The sequence below is a fragment of the Chiloscyllium plagiosum genome, unplaced genomic scaffold, assembly GCF_037043375.1.
Source record: "Chiloscyllium plagiosum isolate Xiang-an unplaced genomic scaffold, Cpla_swu_hap1 HiC_scaffold_27, whole genome shotgun sequence".
NCBI lineage: Eukaryota > Metazoa > Chordata > Chondrichthyes > Orectolobiformes > Hemiscylliidae > Chiloscyllium > Chiloscyllium plagiosum.
The window spans coordinates 67,033,826-67,054,268 of record NW_028270165.1 but is presented as its reverse complement, the minus strand read 5'-3'; the positions used below and the strand labels follow the sequence as shown (position 1 = coordinate 67,054,268).

At 41.1% G+C, this 20,443-nt stretch overlaps 1 protein-coding gene across 1 annotated transcript in view; it reads left to right on the top strand.

Annotated features, from left to right (window-relative positions):
• LOC148144527 (scavenger receptor cysteine-rich domain-containing protein DMBT1-like) overlaps positions 1–20,443 on the top strand; it is a 49,230-nt gene that overhangs the window by 9,430 nt on the left and 19,357 nt on the right. Inside the window, exons 7-12 of the mRNA XM_087975381.1 lie at positions 19–60; positions 196–312; positions 1,673–1,780; positions 3,025–3,138; positions 4,330–4,461; positions 19,671–19,862. Of these exons, the coding sequence (XP_087831507.1) occupies positions 19–60; positions 196–312; positions 1,673–1,780; positions 3,025–3,138; positions 4,330–4,461; positions 19,671–19,862 (705 nt within the window). The remainder of the gene's footprint in view (positions 1–18; positions 61–195; positions 313–1,672; positions 1,781–3,024; positions 3,139–4,329; positions 4,462–19,670; positions 19,863–20,443) is intronic.

Below are 20,443 nucleotides of genomic sequence, written 5' to 3'. Positions count from 1 at the left end.
GTACTTTCTGTTCCACAGGTTCCGAGTTGGTGACGGTCTCCCCTTCACCTCCACCTGCGGGTATTTATGACTGATACTCTTATTAGTATTTGTGTTCGCGTTCGCCAGTGCCATTGTTTCCTTAATGATGATTATTTACAATTTTCCATGGCAGACCTTAACTATGCTAAACCCATTTGTACTCCCTCCTTTAAGGGCAGGAAAGCCCGTCTATTTCCATGCCTGTTGTCGTCTGTTCATCTTTGGGAGTCTTGTTAATCTGTGAGTTGGTCGCATTATTGGTGGTCATGCAGAGAAAATTGCAAATGAAAGGTAAGCATCATATCTACCGACTGAACTAACACTGCGTCACTTTCACTGTTGCATATGTTCTCGGGGCTGTACGTTTTTATTGCACTTTTCGAGCATTTGACTGAGATGGTCACGATTGTGCGGCACTTCTTGGCTGTTTGTTTTCTTCGAGGGACTTTGCCCAATGAAACGCTAAGTTTTAATAAACACTCAGATAAATGCATCAAAACTGTAAATAGCAGTTAAAAGAATATTCTAACTATGTGAAGTATGCATCAAGTCGCTCAATATATTTGGAGAGAAACTGAATTAACGTATAATGTGGAGTTGCTCCAGTCATTATCATTGGGAAAGAAATATAATGACTGCACTTTCTTATCTTTCAGTTAACATATACATGACATTCCAGAGCAGGTTAATGACGGCAGCAATATGTCTCCGTTTCATTGAGTTATTTGCAGACTGCCTCTAAATATTTCTTCATTAGTTACTATTATTTATGGTTCTTCAGTGTCTGGGTGCTGCTACCACAACCCAAGATCATTGAGAGGATTAAGGGTCCTTTTAAGGGAACTTCCAGTTAGGCAACAATTGGCTTCCCTTGACTGAGCAAATGATACTTCTGTACTTTGCACAATAATTTAAAAGCTTTTGCTTGGGAAACATTTTCCACGAGTTGGCAATGACAATCAACATTAATAACAATCATTTTCTATCCTTTCACATGCTCTTAATTTTCCTTTACATATAGCCATAAAAACTAGGCACTTAGTCTATCACGATCAATGTCATCAAGGTGCACCTTATTTCATTCGTCTCACGTTTTGATTTTTAACTAATTGTCATAATTATGCAATTGTTTAATGAAAGTAGTCCAATTCTAACAACATTATTATCAATCTTGTTTGTTAGCACCACAGTATGTTGAACATTAATTTGTAATCTCCTCAATGGTATCAAATTTTTTAAAAAAATATAGGTTATTAGCAATTTCGTTTTTTCATTGCATTAAAGAGTTTCATTTTCTGCACTCAACATTTTCAATCACATGCACCATTGCGAGCTGAGAATTTTCTTGAATAGATATTTGAATCAGCAAAATTAGAACAAAATACCCAAATTTATACCAAGAAGAACATCTCCCTCTTTCTGTTCAACATACTAGGTTCGGTAACTGATGTGACATGGAAATTAATCATGGCCTGTTCACTTGTTTTTCCAATATGTTCTCCCTTCAGCGATCAGTTAACATTGTGTGAAGATTCTAATCTACAGCATTGTGTGAACTCTTTCTTCTCTCCCCTGGTTCTTCAGATATAAACACCTTGTTTCTGCGAGTGTTCAGCTACAAATGCTGACCAGTCTATTGTTTATTCAACAGAACTTTACCTTGGTGGCAGAGGCTCACGCCTTGGTTTGTACCAAGGAATTTATGAAGAAATTGAGAATATTCCCCCTGGCAAGAGGACGGATCACAAACATGGACCAGGTATATATTTCCTATTGTATAGTGAATCATGACTGGATAAGTATAGCTTCCATTTAATTTGCAGTCTTCCATGATCAATGACGGAATGAACATGATTATTAGTTAAAACACAGTCGTCGTGTGTGGGAAGCTATCTCATTAACTGTGTCTCTGTCCGCATTTCGTGAGATGAAGAATTTCAATATGATAATTCCCACTGGCCTACATTCCTGATAGATTATTTCTGGCATGTATTTGAAAATGCAAACAGAACTATAAATTTCACTTCTACCCTGGTTCCACCCTGACCCCTTCAGATGGCTGGACAACTAATCAATTCGTCATTGATTTTAAAATAATATAACTTTTGCAGTAAGTATGGATTACACAGCACCAAAGAGCCGAAGCAAAATTGAGGAATCAGTGTATAAACAAATATGATGAATCACAGAAGATGAGTGGTGCTGAAAGTGTGCATATGACTCTGAAACTTTGCAGGTGTTCAGATACTTTGTAAATGAATGGAAAGAAAATGTCTGGTAGATGATAAATGTGAAATTATCCATTTTTGTTGGAATAAAATTAGAAATGACTATTATTTGAACGGACATGGCCTGAAAAGTAGAGATAGCAGATTTAGGACTAAATTGAGGAGGAACATTTTCACCCACAGGATTGAGAATTTATGTCTTTAGAACTGGGGTGAATAATGTTTTGAACGTTAAAATCGTGAGTAAGTCGAACTGAAGCCACGAAAAGATCAGTTATGATCTTATTGAACGGCGGAACTGGCTGCAACGGTCAGATGGAGTACTCTTGCTCTTAGATCTTATATCATATTCCTTCCCGCAGTGGGTTCACTTGACATTATTCCAGATATTTCTACAGGCACGATTAAAGAACAATACTTTCTGTTGTCACCCTACAATTAATAACATTAAATCTTCAACTATAGTCCATAAGTCTACGACATACAGGATCAGGATTAGATCATTTGGCTCATCGAGTCTATTCTGCCATTCAATAAGGGCTGATGTGATTCTCAACCACTTTGATTTGCCTTCTCCTTGGATGTTTTATCCCCTTATTAATCAATAACCTTTGTATTTCTGTTTTAAATACACACTGATTGGCCTCAATAGCCATCTGTGTTCCATAGATTCGCAAGCCTCTGGTTGAAGAATATTTGACTCATTCTAAATCTTAATGGTCATGGCTTCTCTTGGAATTCGAGTTTGAAAGTAACTCTCCATTTTTATTTTTAGTAATTTATGCTTCCATTGACTCACTCAATCGCATTGAATACTACACCAGCCACAACTTGACTGACAATAATCCCGGATCTGAAAATCTTGAGGTGAAATCCAACAGCATTCCAGGTGTGTATAGCATCACTTTCTGTCAATTAATTTTCGTCCTACACCCTCTAAGCTGTCCAAAACGTAACGATTTCAACCCTCACAAGGTAGTGTGACCACTGGAATGTTGGTTAAAGAGAAAATCGCTGTTTTGATACCACATGATCATGGGCATGGTCTGTCCGGCTGTCTTGTTGCTCACAGAGATTATAGAGCCTATGACCTCTACTTGTAATGTGCAAAGAGACGTGCGTTCGATGTCGTTGCTTTCAGGAACTGGACTCACACCCATTCCCGAAGAAGAATACGTCTCCTTAAGCTGAACATTACAAAAACAACCAGGTTATCATTCTAATCGCATTTTTCCAGCACACCTTGGCCCACAGCCTTGTATGTCTTGACATTGCAAGTGCATCACTGAATACTTTTTTGAGCGTGTTTTGCCTCTATCACCCTTCCTGGCAGAAAGTCGAAGATTTCCTGTTTAATTCTCCCATCACTTCTCTGAAATGTATGGCCTTTGGTCATTGATCTCTCCACCATAGAGAGATGTTCCTTCCTGTCTTCCCCAACTACAGTCGTCATCATTTCATGACTCATCGCAGGCATGCCAGCAACTCTGCATGCTCAGCTCCAAGTCAATCAATTGCAAGACAGATACAGCGGTAGGTCTCTCAGCCCTTCGTAACTCTTCCTCCTTTCAATGAGATAATTCCAAACTATGGTGTGGCCTAAATCCAGCTCCGTGCCTTTGAAGCATGTCCATAAATACCTTTGATCAACAATAATCTCGGCCACATTTAAAATTAAGAATTGATCAGACATCAGCTAATTTTTGGGAAATATATTTCCAAACCCTGTACAGCTTTATCCTTTCTTGACATCTTCCCTGAACGGTCTGGCATTAATTCTGTGTATAACACCTCTCGAGCTAAAATAGTCTAATCAGTTGAAGTAGTTTACTTTATGTTCCCTGTCTTATCCGGGTTATTATCTTGAATTATTCAATCAGATAACCTTTCACCTTCTCATTTCCAGAGAAAACAATCCCAATTTGCACCAACTCTGCTCATTCCGTAACTTCAGAATTATGACCGAACTCTTCTGGTCTCAGTTTCCAGCACTTGCTCTCTTTGAGACATTCGTCTCGTTTTCTAGTTATCGTTGTTGTGTATTTCAATTTGTATCAGTGATGCTCATCTTTCTCTCCAGGTCGAATTCGTGGTGAGTATGACGATGTTGAGACTGAAGATGCAGACTGTCATGATGGAAAGTTACAATTGGACAGTGATCCTGATGAACCCCTCACACTTCTCGATGATGACAGTGGTCTTTGTTCACTCGGTGAGTTGAATAACAGATACTCACATCTTTAACCACCTTTCTGTGCATTTTCCAGCACCTTTAACCACCTTTCTGTGCATTCACACTGCCATAATTCCTTTCCATTCCATGATAATATTATATTTACTGAAAATCCAAGAACAACGTCCAAACCTGTGCCTCATTTCCACAGCTTGTCACTGAGAAAGCAATGTATTATTGGAGAACGATTTTTATTTCAATAGCATGAAGAACCGTCTTTAAAATTGAATTCGATGGTATTCATCATACACTGCGTTTTGTCAGTTCTTCGAATCGCTGATCTTCACCTAATTTTGTAATTACAAATCTACAAAATTGCTGTTTCAATGCGTCATCAACTGGCTGTATGGAGAATATGAAAGATGGGGTTTTACGTGCTCAACAGTTTGAATGGTTTAGTTCTTGTAGCTCACATGGAATACAGAGCCTAGGACCTTTACTTGTAATGTGCAAAGAGACGTGCGTTTGATGTGGTTGTTTTCAGGAACTGCACTCACACCCATTCCCGAAGAAGAATACGTCTCCTTAAGCTGAACATGACAAATGCCAATAACTCACGGCTGCTTTGAAACCCAGACTATCTGATCAGCTGCTTAACCATTTTAGTGTTTTCGAATGGCATTTTGGAAAAGAAAAACTGCTCCAATGTTCCTTGTAACCCAGTTATCCGCTTCCATTATTCTTCACTTTCTCTCCTTTTTCACAGAGAGTTGTTTAATTACTGTTGTGAGAACCCTCCTGTAACATGTAACAGTCACCACACTAACAACCAAGCTCCTGTGTTTCTTTGAAGAAGGGTCACCGGGCCTGTAACTTTAACTTTGATGTGTTCCAAACATGTGTCCAGACATGCTGGGTTTTTCTAGCAATTCCCGTTGTTTGCTTCTGATTGCAAATGTCCAAATGAGCTTCCCTGCACTGCATGATTCGATTGAATTATGATACAGCCGTTGTCATGTTACCTCTGTTGTCCAATCAGAAAATACATCTGACTTCCCCTGATAACTCACATATCGGTGGCGCCTTCACTGTTGACATGCACTGGATGTGTGATCCAAACTTTTACAACGTTCGCATCAAGCCCATAATTGCGACGTTTCCCTCTGAGTTCCAATGTTTCTGATGCAGAGGAGAGAATGGGATGCCTTGGCTTTCTGCAAAATTCTGAAATATCTTGAGCACTATGTAATGTTGAAAATCATCATGGGAAACTTGACATTTATTTTTCAGTTAAACATTGAATACATTCGTGAGGATTGTTTAAATTAATGAAGAAAGCAACTTTTATTGTTTCACAGAGATCTATTAAACTGTTTTAGGAGTGCGAAAGAAACCATAGATATTTGTTTATCTTGTACTTTCAATCAACATCTCACCTGCAAAATCGTGCATGGCCAGTGATATACTAAACACACAGATAGAGAAACATGTCAATGTGCCTTCCAAATATGGCCCGTCATCAGTCTGACCTTGCTGAGGCAGAATTAGTCTTGTCCCTACTCCATGGAGTGAGAGTTTCAGCTAGGGATTGGTAGATTCATGTGCTGTGAATAGAGCCAGAGGTGACTTGAACGCGTGGACTCAAATTATTTTTTTTATCATTTCAGGTCGATTTTAGAAGCGATTTCAACATGGGACGTCCTAATATTGCGAGAAGTCACCGACTATCGTTTTGAATCTCCAAAATATTTTTCTCAATATAAGCTGCAACTGGTTGCACTTCAGCAGCATGTACTTTGGCATTGAAATGTATATATTTGCATATATATACATTTGAAATATATCTGAAAAATTGCATGTTGTGTGTTTTAATGAGTTAAAAGTGGGTATAAACAGAGTGCATCGAAGTTATTTTTTATGTGTGCATACATTACGTAATTCATTTCTCAGTGTGAATGTTTGAAGTCACAATAGTGGACGATGGTCCTGTGGCTTGTCAATGAGGTATTGAGGAAATTCCATGTGAAATTGCTTTGCTTTCTCATACCGAATGAAGGAGGCTTTTAAACTTGTCAAGCCAAAGAATTCTATGAAGTGCTGTTTTGCTATTTATTGAATGAAATGTTCTGTCCCTGAACTGGGAATATTTCTGAAAGTGATGTTGCAAAATGTAGGACACAATTCATCAATAAACATGCAGTGATTGCAAGTTTGTTTTGGGATTCTGAGTCCGTTTGTTGATGTCAGTGCCAAGTGTATGTGTGTGAGTGTCAGTGAGTAAGTGAGAGTGGTTGTAATTGGCTGTGCTTGTGCAACTGCATCTCTGAATATGAGAATATTTTTGATTCGGCCAGTACGTTGGAACGCTGATTGCAGGATGGAAGAACATAGGAAACGAAAGGGAACTTGGAAAGTTAACACTCAGAAGGATCGTGGCTTACAATCTGCTTGCATCAGGTGGGTCAGGTAAGCAAGGAGGCACATGACAAGGTTTCCTGCATTAGTCGGAAAATACGTGGTTTAATTTTTATGCAGTCAGGTTGTGTGTTGTCGAACTTTAATTCGGCCACATTTGGAAGATGACACACAGTTCTGGCTGCCAGAAGTTCTCTCGCTTCCTCTCTCTACCCCCTCCGCCAACCCCGTCCTCCTCTTGTATTCCAAGTGAGACAATGCCAACCAATACCAGTCCATAAGCGGTAGATATTGTTTCTTGGATAAAGCATTCAAGCCTGTGAATTTCCCAGGTTACAACGATACTTTATTCTTCAAGGAGAAAGTGAGGACTGCAGATGCTGCAGATCAGAGCTGAAAGTGTGTTGCTGGAAAAAGCGCAGCAGGGCAGGCAGCATCCGAGGAGAAGGAGAATCGACGCTTCGGGTATGAACCCTTCTTCAGGAATCATTCTTGGATGCTGCCAGCAACACACTTTCTTCTTCAAACCTGCGCTTGTAGAAATTTTGTTCAATCGATCTTGCCCCTGTGATATGAGCAGAAGGAGATGAACAGACCCAGTGTTGGCCTGACCCCTTCAGATATTAAATTCTTCCATCACTTAGAATCTGACGCAATAAATTACATAGATATGTAAATTGCACAAAGTGCAAGAATATTCATCATTTCCCCTTGTAAAAACAATTCACTGGGAGGTCCCCGAATACAGTTGCCAGCAAATGTTCGATTTAAGGTGTACAATGTCAGGAAGCAGCCCAAAGATAAATCAATTCGACATTGCAGAAGAAACTCATTGGTTTCTCAACAGAAACATCTTTCACTCTGAGGGAACCTGAAGTACAATTGAAATCATCTCACTAGTGTGTGCATGTCTGTGTGCTTGCATCTGTGTGAAGCGTATGTGCGTCAATGTCGTGGGTACCGGTGTGCGCGTCAATATAGATGGTTGTCTTTCTGTATCTGTATGCTGCTGTGAGTTGGTCGCTCTCTTTCTCTCTCTCTGATGGTACGCTGCATCTTCTCCTATGCAGTGGCGTTGGCATTCCAGCAGAGGGTGGCGTTATATCAGTTTTAACACAAGGGAGTAATTGGGACAGAGACATTTCTCTTCTCTTTTTCTCTCTCTGCCTTCTTCTTCTCTCCTCCTCACTCCTCCATCTCTCTCTCTCTCCCTCTCCCTGTCCCACTCTCACCTCGTTCTTCCTTCATCTGTCCCCTGCTCCATATCTCTCTACATGTCTGCCGTTCCCCACACCCTCTCCCCCACGCTTTATCCCTTCCTCTCCTGCTTCTGGTTCTTCACAGTTCTCACTCTTTCCCTTTGTCGTGTTCCTGTCTGCCCTGTCCCTCTTCCTCTCTCCCTGAGTAACTCGGAAAATATTATGGGGAGCAATGAATTACCAGGAGGAGGTCACCTCGTGTGATCAAGGCACAGGCTATGGTACCAAAGCACTTCTGTTGGCCTGGACTGCATAAGGATGTGTACACTTTGCCATACATTTCAGAGGTGCGTAGTAGGGTGAGCCACAGGCAGTAATCAAACTAGTGCATTTGCTGCCAATTACCGCAGATCCCAAGAACACGTCACGTGGTTTATGATTGATTGTGTATGTCCTCTCCGTAAAACCAGAAGTGGGAAGCATTGCTTGCTCACTGTAATGGATGTGGCTACCAGATTTGCGGAGGTATTTCCATATTGGTGTGTTAAGGCAAAAAGGGTGGTGGAGGAGTTGGTACCTTTCTTTACCCAGTATGGGTAACCGAGGGAGATTCATTCAGACCAAGTCTCCAATTTTGCTCCGCAGTATTTAAGGAAGTCATGGATACATTCTGCACGCAGCACTTTAAATTAAATGCGTACCATCCTGAATCCAAGGGAGCCTTGGAAAGGTGGCATCAGACCCCGTAGATCATGTTTAAGAGCGAACTGTCAGGGCTACCCAAATGCTTGGGATAAAGGTATCCCATTCACATTGTTTGGATTAGAAATGCAAAAAGCCTCCACCGCTTTCTCTGGCAGCTCATTCCAAACACGAATCATGTGAAAAAGCTACACTCAGTTCCCTTGTAAACCTGTCCCTTCTCACCTTAAATTTATGCCCTGTGTGTTTGGTTTCCCCCACCCTGGTGAATGAAAAGCCTTGGACACTCACGTTATGTATGTCAATCGTGACATTGTAAAGCTTTACAATGTCATCCATCAGTCAGCTACAATCCGGGAAGAAATCAGTCCCAGCCTATCCAACCATTCCTGGCAACACAAACCATCCAGTTTAGATTACAGCATTGTCAAACTTTTCTGCTTCCTTTTCCAATTTAATAACATCCTTCCTTAAGCAGGGCGAGTAGAATTGAGCGTGGTACATCAAAAGTGGCCTCACTAGATGGTGTGTCCTCTCCAGATACATACCAGGAATGCCAACGACAGCCAGAATGGGGTAGGAGACACCCTGAATTATCCAAAACACGTCCTGAATTCGAGATGTTAGAGGTATCCAATTCTGGGAATGCCAGTAGAGTCCATTGTAGAAACTTCAGTCCATTGTCGTAATGATCACAATCAGTCACTCTCAGAATCCAATCTCTTCCTCTGTCTGTCGAGACGACCGTCCCCCATTACTGAGGGAGTTGGCACAACCACTGACATGGCAGGGTAACACGCTGCAAGGAGCCCCTGAGTATTAAAGGAGGAGAGTGCCCTCCAGGTACACAGCGATAAACTGTGGAGCCTGATGTTAATGGGAGATGGAGAACAAACAGGTTCCATTAACCCATTCCATTCCAGCAGCGTTCTACACAGTAACATCGAACGTCTGCCCAGTCTCATTGGTACCTCCGCGGCTCACTGGGGGAGTCAATGTGACACGTTTCAGATACGAGAGTGTTGTCAGAGGACTGGAGAAGTGTAAATTACCCAGGCTGTGTATTCAAAAAAATAGAATGGATTTGTTTTATTTTTAATTCATTCACTGGACCTGATGTGTCTGTGGCGGGCCCAGCATGCTGCCTGACCTGCTGTGCCTTTCCAGCACCACACTCCCGACATTAATCATGCCATCCCTAGTTACGTCCATGAGAAGGTAAGGCGTGCGACTTGGAGGGGACTTGAAGGATAAGGAGCAGCATATGGGGGAACACCAATCCCTGCAGGTTCCCCTCAGAGCCCCTCACCATCTCGACTCAGAATGGTGTGAATTGGTCAGAATCCTGGAAATCCCTCCCGAAGGGACATTGTGGGTCTGCCCTACAGCACATTGACTGCAGCAGTTCAAGAAGGCAGGCCCGACCCCCGCACCTTCTCAAACGCAGAAAAAAATGCATGTACACACTTTTGAGACCAGAAGGGTGCGGAGTTCCCAGAAGGAAAGTGACGTGTTGTTCCTCCAGCTTGCACTGAGCTTCGCTAGGTTATAATAGCAAACCTGCGAGAGATTCTTTCCAGAGAACAAGGTGGTGATGAGAACATTCCCAACGAGCCTTGATATTCTTTGTCTATCCAACTATTTTCATCTCTCATTGTCCCACCTCACTCCATTTTTCACTCATTCATCCGTCGCCATACCTTCTCCAGGATATATATCAATAGCTTCAGAGCCAAAGCCAATTCTGAAGGAGGTCAGTGAACCCGAAACGTTAACTATGCTTGCTCTCCACAGATACTGCCAGAACTGTTGAGTATTTTTTTTAACAATTTCTGTCTGTTTCCGATGAATGTTTCAGTGCAGAACAATTTGGGAACTGTGATCAAAGTTCAGTATGTTTAAGGTAGGTAGAATAATGATCATACAGGTCCCCTGGTAAATGTTTTAGTACAGGGTAAGGCAAATGATAACGTCATCAGGCAATAACTGGAGAAATTAGATTTAAGCGATTCTTTTCAGGGGAAATGTAATTTTGTCAGGTGGGAATCATTTAAAGGTCAATGATCAGAATTCGGAATCACGTGGAATCATACAGTCGGACATCACGGTAACAGAATTTTTGATCCACTCGTCAAAACTGATCAAGTTTCCCAAAGTAGACCAGTCCCATTTGCCTGCAGTTGGTCCATGCCCCTCTGAACTTTTTCTAGTTATGTAAATGTCCAAATGTCTTTTCAATTTTATAACTGCACCTGCATCAACGTCTTCCTGTGAGGCAGAAAGGTGAGGACGGCAAGATTCGCAAATTGCAAATGACAAGAGATATCAAAAGTTTAGTCAGAATGAGAAAAGGAAGCAAGTGTTTAGAAAATTGAAATCAAACAAGACCCTTGAGAGGTTTGAAGGAAGCAAAAAAACATTAACAAATGAATTATCAGTGCAAAAACAGACCATAAAATGTTGTTGGCCAGTAGGATGAGGGCGATGTTATTGTTGCATTAAGAGCAAGTGTTCAGTGTGAACAGACTGAAGGACAAAGGAGGGAATTTATGACGAAAGCTAGAGGAAGGGAGACAGGTCCTCAGTGAATATCTCGCATCTGTATCCACAACGGAGAATGAGATGGACGATGGGAATTTTAGGGAGGAATATGTTGTATGTCTTTAGCCACAAGAGAGGCTACAGGAGACTGGAGAATAGCCAACGAGTTCCTTTTGGTTAAAAAGAGCAACGCTGTTAATTCAGGGAATTACATGTAGCTGTGTCTTTCATCCATGGTCGGTTACTGCTTGTAGAAGATTCATAGGCACAGGATTTGCTCACATTTGTAAAAAAAAAACGCATATTAGAGATAGTAGCCACGGGTTTACGTGGGATGCCGTGACTCACAAATTTGACTGAGTTTTGTGAGCAAGTGATGAAGATAATTGATGAGGGTAGTGCGTAGATGTTGTTGCCGGCAAAAATTTACTTCAGCATTGAATAATCTCCAGTATGTCTAGCAGATAAAACCACATGGGTTCCATGGTTATGAGTTTGTAAGATAAATCAAAAATTGGCTTGGTTGGAGGAGACAGAAGTATAACATTGATAGCTGTTTTCTGACTGAAGGTCTGTGAGATATCTCTTCGCAGAACGATCCTTGTTGTGACCTGCATTGTTTGTAAAATTCATTTAGCTGATCTGGTTAGTAAATTTCCAGAAAACATGAAAATTACCGGAGATGTGGGTAGTGAGAAAGTCTGTCAAAACATAAAGCAGGCTATGGAGCATTTGGAAATTTGAGCAGAGAAATAGCAGATGGAGTTGGATCGAAATAAGTGTAATTTGATGGACGTGGGAGCTTACAAGCAAGAGGAAAACACGTCAATGAAGGTCAAGGATTTTGGTAAAGTATCTGATAAATTCCTCATCGTAGATTGGTTCATAAAAGTAAGTGATATGGAATCCATGGTGATATGGAAAGGTTGGTGTAAAATTGAATTGACCATTGAAAACACAGGATGACACAGAACCGAGTTTTTCTCTGTCTGCAGGTCATTAACCACATGTATAAAATTTGGATGAAAGTGTAGGTGGTGTCATTAGTAAGTTTGGAGACGACACAAAAATTGGCTGATTATGCACAGTAAGGAAGGGAGTCAAAAGTCACAACAAGTCATGGATCAATTAGACATTTGGTTGGAGAAACAATGGATAGCGTTTTACCTGGTAAGAGACGGTGATGCATTTTTGGAAATTAAATGCAAGTGGAAACTGCACTGTTAATGGTCGGTCTCTGAATATCATTGATTGACAAAGGGTTCTTATCTCCCTGAAAGATGCAACACAAGTGGATAAGTTAGGAAAGAAGTTATACAATATGTTTTCCTTCTCCAGTCGGGGCAGTAAATGTAAATGTTGGCAAATCGCCCTGCAAATGTATAAGGCATCGATCAAGCAAAATTTGGAGGCCCATGCACAGTTTTGAAGGCTGCACTACTGGAAGCAGGTTGAAGCTTTGGAGAGCATGCAGAAGATGTTTCACAGAATGTTGGTGGATTGGAATGTATTAACCACAAGGAGATGTTGGACAAACGTGGATTATTCCGTTTGAGCATCAGAAGCTGAGGGGGAGATTACTGAAGTATCTAAAATTATGAGAGGGAGAGGCAAAGAGAATAATCAGAGTCTCCGTAGGGCGGAAATGTACAATACTGGTGGGCACAATTTTACGTTGAGAGGCAGAAAGGTGAAAGGAAAAGTGCGAGGCAAGTTTTAACCTCAAAGACAGTAGTACCTGGAATGCGTTACCATGGGAGGTGGCATGAACAGTTATGGTATCAACAATGGTATTTAGACAGTTGAATGAACTGGTAGAGGATAGAGAGAAGCAGACCATATGCATGCAAATGGAATCAGCTTAGAACAGCATCTTGGTGAACACAAGCATATTGGGCAGAAAGGCCAGTTCCTTTGGAGGTCTGTTCTATGTTCTATGGTGTGATCATATAATTCTGTGACATCAGTGCTCAAAGTCTTTCTCTGAATAATTCCCATTGATTTATTCCTGCTCCAAATTAGTGCAACTGTCCCTTTTCTGCGTCTCTCTATGGTCATGATTTCACATGCTTCATATCTCCTCCGGCCTGCCTGAGAGATGTGGACAGAGTAGATTGGGAGAAAGCATTCCCGAAACAAATGGGACAAGCAGGTGACAACAATAGTTTAGAGATCTGCAAAAGCAGCGAAGATGGACGTCAGGATATGGAAGGCACTGCCTGGAAACTTGGGGAATGCAGATTGAAACTTGCCACAGCATTAGAAGAATATGGAAGCAAATATTTGCAAGATTATCCGATTAAGACAGGATACTGGCATTAGGTAATCATGAGTGTTTGAACAGCCAGGACAGACACGATTGGCCGAACCAACTCATTCCAGTCTGTAACGCTGTTGCAACTCAGTGATACCGTGACAGACTGTCTTCAAACGTAAAGCCTCAGTCTTTGATCCTAATTCACGTTTGTTCGCACTGATTGGATCTCAAACTGATCTTTTCTGTCACGCGGAATCATTCTGTTAGACGTTTGTTTACCAGTAACTAGATTACAGAAAATTTGTGCGACCGTTCAGGATTTAAGGTGTTAACATATTTATAGATTCCCAGTTGACATGAGCCTGGAGCTGAGATGTGCCCTTCCATGATAAAGTACTCATTGAGATTCTGTTGAGTGTCTATTCTAATTCCGAATTTACTGCTTTTTTCCATCTGATATTTTTTATTTTAAAGGAGAAACTAGACGACAACATTAGAGCACAGAATTTACCACGGTACCAGGTGTTTCCTGTTGTTTGAACAGACAGACAAGACGCGCAGTGACGGTTCTGTGGTTCTGCAGACTGAGAAGCTGCCTTTTCATGCACTGTACCTTCCATAAATCCTGCCAAATTCCAAATTATGATCTGCTGTAAAATATGCTTCTGCGTGTTTTTTAACAACATGCTACGGCTCTTCGATGCAATCAATTCGTTTGTAATGTTCGGCATTTATGATATCAAAATGCGTGTTCATGCATTTTGCCTCTGTCTGAAAGATCAGATTTCTTCAGATGATTGGCAATTTGCCCTGTATCGTAACACAACCCATATATGATGTGAAATTCTGCAGCACATCTGTGAGACATGGTGCAGGCGCTGTCTTGTAGATGACTAGATCAAAACAGCACAGGATAAAATGGAAATTGTTGATAATGTGAATGAATGTAGACAATAACGCTAAACTGTACCCAGTTTCTTAACCATGGCCACACGATCAAAGTTCTGATGGTGTTGGCAATCTGAATTAATAACACAGAAGATCTGCAGAAACTTGGGACAAATATGATTTTAATGTTTCGAGTCCATTGACTGTTATTCAGACCTGAAGAGGGCTGGATAATGCTGATTTATGTGCAATTTATCTAAGATGCTCAAGGGAAAGAGATGTGGAGAGTGAGCAGAGAATAAGGCAGAGACAGGCCTTATAGTAGTAAAGGAGCGATGTGGATTCTAAATCGGTATTGATGATAAGTGTGACAATCAGGACGTCACTGATCAGAGCACCTACAGTTTCATTCAAATCACTTATGTATATTACAAACAACTGAGTTACAGCACTGATGCTGTTGTAACAACATGGATCACAGACTTTCAGGGAGAGAAAATAACACACACACTTCCACAACTTCATTTTGTATTCTGTGATTATCCAATTTTGTTTCAGGTATTTTGTGATCTACACTTCCGTAAAGAGTGGTCACCTGCAAAAGGATAATTTGACATGATGACCTTTATATCAATGTCTCTGCACTATTTATGTCCCGAGGTAGTGCGGGAAATGGGCCACATGTGTTCCTATGTTAACCAAAGGACAAATCCAACTAGGCCAAATATTGTCCAAACCGCTTACTTTCAGTCAGCAGCCATGTGTTGGAAGGGGTCACCAACAGTGTTGTCAAATAGGAACCACACGGTAATAAACTGTGTGCTGACTTCCAGTCTGAGTTCCACCAGGGCAACTTAGCTCTTAATCAAGCATCGATAATGCTGGGAAACTCAACATGTCTCCTGAATCTTAGGACAGGGAAACATAGTGATGGAGTACTCCCAAATGCCGGACTGGGTGCATCTCCAACAAAACTCAAGAAGCTTGACAGCATCCGGACCACAGCAGCTCGAGTGACTGTGACCACATCCACAAAAATCTACTCCCATCAGTAACAGCAATGTACAGTATTTTCACAAGGTACTGAATAAATTCACCAAGGCTCCTCAGACTGCAGTTTACAAACTCACGAGAAATTCTACCCAGAGAATAAGGCCGGCAGATATTTGGGAACAGACCAAGTTCCCATCTGTGCAATTCATTATCTTAATTGAAATTATGTCGCCATTCCTTCCTTGCCGTTGGGTCAAAATCTTGGAAAATACCTCCCTCACGGCATTGTCGGTCTAACTGCAGCATTTCGTGTTCAATGTTTAAAGAACCCAGTTCATGACGGATTTCTCAAGGGGAAATAGCGATGGGTAATAAATGCTGGCAGAGACAGCGCTGCCCCTATCCAGTGATAGAATTTTAAACAGAACTGTGAAGTTGATTACAGGGAAATGGTCTGAGGTTCAGGTCATGATCTGCATTTCATTCCACAATTGAAGACACCAGAATATCTGAAATATCCCTCTTTCTGCTCCACATGCCCCAAAGTGCAATGAAAGAGTTGTCTGAACAGCAGATTGTCCTGAAACTATCGCTGATCTTCTTGTGCATTGTTCCACCCATTTCAATGAAACTGTTGGTAGAATGAAATGACGCTGGATATCGATTTACATTAACAAATGGTTTCAAAATTTCAAATTCTACGTTTTATATCCATGAAGTTAGAAGTCATACATCACCAAATTAAAGTCTGAAAGGTTCATTCGCAATCACAAGCTTTTGGAGTGCTGCGCTTTTATTAGGTGACTTCATGGTGATCCTCCAGTTGAACACATTACCAATCTTCTCTCTCTCTCTGTATGTCCCTCTCTCTTTCTCTCTCTCTCTGTCTCTGTCTCTATCGCCCCCCCCCCTCTCTTTCTCTCTCTCTCTCATACGAATGCAGACCGATAAATTTGTGTTCTCATTGGAAAAAAGAAGGCTAAGGGGGGATTTGACAGAGACATACAAGATGATCAGAGGATAAGACAGGGCAGGCAGTGAAATACGTTTCCTAGGATGATTTCGTCAGCTTGTAGGAGAAGGCATAACTACAAATTGAGGGGTGATAGATTTAAGACAGATGTCAGTGGCAGGTTCTTTCCACAGAGAGAGGTAAGGGCGTGGAATGCCCTACCTGCTAATGAAGTCAACTCAGCCACATTAGGAAGATTTAAACAGTCCATAGATGAGCACATGGATGATTTTGGGATAGTGTAGGGGGACGAACTGAGAATACTTCACAGGTCGGCGCAACATCGAGGGCCGAAGGGCCTGTTCTGCGCTGTATGTTCTAATTTTACCTTCTACATTTAGCTTCCACAGTTTTCACGCTGGTAGGAAACTGATGCATCTTTATTGAATGTACCCAATGACATCCCAATCTTTTCGAGAATTCCACTCACAATTCCCTGAGTGCCAAAATCTCTGTGCAACCCTATGAAATGGCAAACCTGTATCTCAAGACCATGACCCATTTTTCTCGATACCATAAGCCAGACGAACATCAAACCTGCATCCTGCATGTCAAGGCCGTGAGAAGTATTTGCGTTTCAATGAGATCCTCACCAATGATTGTGGACACAATGAATACAATGTTTCCTTCCAGGACACATCTGCTATGCTCGATATCAGTCTGGTAGATTTCACTGCAACTATTCCAATGCAAAGCCCTGTATCTTAGGCAAGGCGATCAAAACGGCACATAATACTTCAACGGTCTCTGCAATGTTCTGTAGAAGCATTTTTTTTTAAAAAAAACCTTTATTCTTGGACTGAACCCGTTTTTCAAAGAAGGTCAAATTCGCACTTACCTTTTAGTCTCGGAATTGTTTCCTTGTTTTCAGTTAATGGGGTACCAGGTCATCCGTTTCTCTTTGTTCATTATCACTAACATACCTTTAAATATTTATTTTACTCTCTGGTGTTCTATTCTCTCCTGTTTTCTGTCCAATGTCGTTAACCTTACACTGATCCGAGTTAGACGGCATCTTTCACGCATTTTCTCTTTGACTCAACTTGTCCAGAAGGCCTTGAAGCCTGTTTGTATGGTTCTGATCAGCAAACCTCTCAAAGTCACATTTAATCCCCTCATCCAAAATCGTTGAAGTGCGTTGTAGATAGCTAATGTTCCACCTTCGATTTCCCATACACTCCGTTTATCACCTCCTTCCCACTGAAAATGCACAACTTTTTCTCTCAGTGAGACAGTTCTCTGTCCTGACCTGTATGTCACATATGATAGCGCAGGCTTCAGTTCTGTGCACCAACCTCTTGTGCTAGATTTGATCAAAAGTGTTCAATGAGCCATCGATACCACATGGACAGATTCTCCCATATTCAATATAAAAGTTCCCTCATCAAAATATTGTGAAATTCTCAAACCAAGACATCTCTTCCATAATTAATTTCAATTTTGTCAGTTCCCAGTTGATGCTTGTTATCACATTGTTTATGGTGGACGCTACCATGTCCAGAATATTGCAATTAACCGGACAGCCTGTACATCTCTGTTTCTCCCTTCCTCGAATTTAGAACAGACAGTTCATATTTTCGAGTTCTTCCAGACTTTGTTTCTTTTTCAGAATCTGGAAACTTTTGCATTGTGACAAACCAAAACATGTACTAAATCTATTGCCGTCTCAGTTAGTGCCAACAAATGCAGTTTATCAGGCTCCACAAATTCCCAATGAAAGCCTTCAGTCTGAAACGTCGATTCTTCAGCTCCTCGGATGCTGTCTGACCTCCTGTGCTATTCCAGCGCCACATTGTTCGACTCTGATCTCCATAATCTAAAGTCCTAACTTTCTCTGATGAAGTGACAAACTTGTTCCATTCTTGTATAACTTAGTCTACTCAGAGAGTCGTAGTGGCGTGGAATGCACTGCCTGAAACTGTAGTAGACCCGCCAACCTTAAGGGCATTTTAATGGTCATTAGACAGACATATGGATGAAAATGGACTCCTGTAGGATAGAATAATTCCACAGGTCGGCTTCGGATTGATTCCGCAAGTTGGCGCAATATTGAGGGCCAAAAGGGCCTGTATTGCGCTGTAATGTTCGATATTCTACGTTCTCTGCTCTACATGTACAGTCACAGTTGCCCTGATGTCAGGCCCTGCAAGTTTGAAAGATGAGGCATATCAAGAGGAAATTTGATATTTGGCAAACTTGAATAATTTGAATAATTGCTGTATTGCACTGTATCCGTCCCATAAGAGCTGACCATCCAAGGAGGGAAATCAATATGATTTGAAATTTGAGCAGATTTTGCATAGGAAGCGGAAAAGAAAACCATTATTTCCTCTGCAACTTGGTTGGACAAATTCTACCGAATGATACTGATGAGTTATATATTGGAAGGTATAGTGATGGAGACGAGCGAACAAGTTTGCAGAAGAGACATAGAAATTACGAAGTGCAGTAAAAATAAGATAAGGTTTTTGGGGACTTTTAAAAGTTTTTCTAAAAGTTAATTCAATGTTTAACACTTTTAGAATAACGGAAAGCTGATTTTATAAACAAACAAGACCAACATTTGAAGAAAACAACAAGTTGAGCAGCATCTGTGGACACACAAAGCGAGTTAATATTTTGAATCAAATGTGATTATTCTGGATAATGACAGTTTTTAATAGTGTGCACAGAAGGGGGAGGAGAAGAGACTGAAACAGGTGGTCTGTGTGCTCAGAGAATAAGACAACGGACTGATAGTTATAGTAATAGACAGAATTATGACTCAGACTAGGTGCTAAGGATTGGGGGAATGAGATTAATGTGGGTCTGCTGTGCTGAGACCAATGTCGACAGGACCAGAATATATAAGGGAGGAAAGGGGTAACTTGTAATGTAAAGGAAGGGTAGAGGTTCAGCTCTGAAGTTGTTCGTCTGCATTTTTAGTCCTGAAGAGTGTAAAGTGAAAAAATGGAAATCGAGCTCTTTCTCCAGCTGCTCGTGGAGCTGCTGAGTTGCAAAGCATTTTCAATGAATCTGAGACCAATAACCTCCTGTGGTTGTGTGATTGTGTGATACAGATTCCGGCGTGGGGACTCGCTTCCTAGTCAAAATCTGAAACGTCATTGATTTGTTAAGATGAACTAGTGTTTGGAACCCGGTTTCATTGTACCCATTAATGGTCACATCATTTCTCATTGGTGGAGAAGACAGAGTTTACTTCGTAGTCGGCACACATTAAAATCTATTGGTTGATGGAAAGAAAGACGGGCCCCTGGACAAGTCGTGGTGAAGGAACCAAATGTTACAGAAATCGAGGAGTCACTTGATATGTTAATTGCTGCTCAGTATCTGGGAAACAGCATTCAGCTAAAGTTCCGATTTGATCTGGAACCACCAGCTGGGACGATGTTTGTAAGCCTCGTGAACTTACTTCTTCTGCAGCTGTTGAACTGTGAGTTATAGTCTCTTGAATACATTTTCGCAACCATTTATAGGTCAATGATTGGCAACATATATGTGACAAAAATATAATGATCAGTCTATGCGAGATAAAATAGTGGCATGATAGGGAATGAAAACTATTTTGTCTTCATTATTTTCTGACTTTTTATGGAACTGTTTCTGAGGCTTCAGAGCTCCCCAACCACAACCCCCATTGACCCCCAATCTTGCATTTATTCGGAGTTTTGTACAGCTCAGAGTTGAAAACCTACTCAGACAATTCGGGTGTGTTTGGAAACAGTGCCCATCGCTGCTTCAACAGTGTGTGTAGTCGGGAAACCTGGTGAACAATATTTACCTAATTTATTCGTCAATATTTGGGAGAGTGTAAAATAGAAACTGAATATTTTTGCATTTCTCGGAGCTTGATGTGCCACTGATTTTAGTTCGTATTTCTTCTCTTTATATTCGAAAACTTTCTCGATACTGATGCATTTATATAGCGCCGTTGACAATGTCAGTGAAACAAAGGAACTCTGGGCCAATTTGGTACATTTTGTTGTTGAGACAGTTCTGCAATTTTGAAAACGT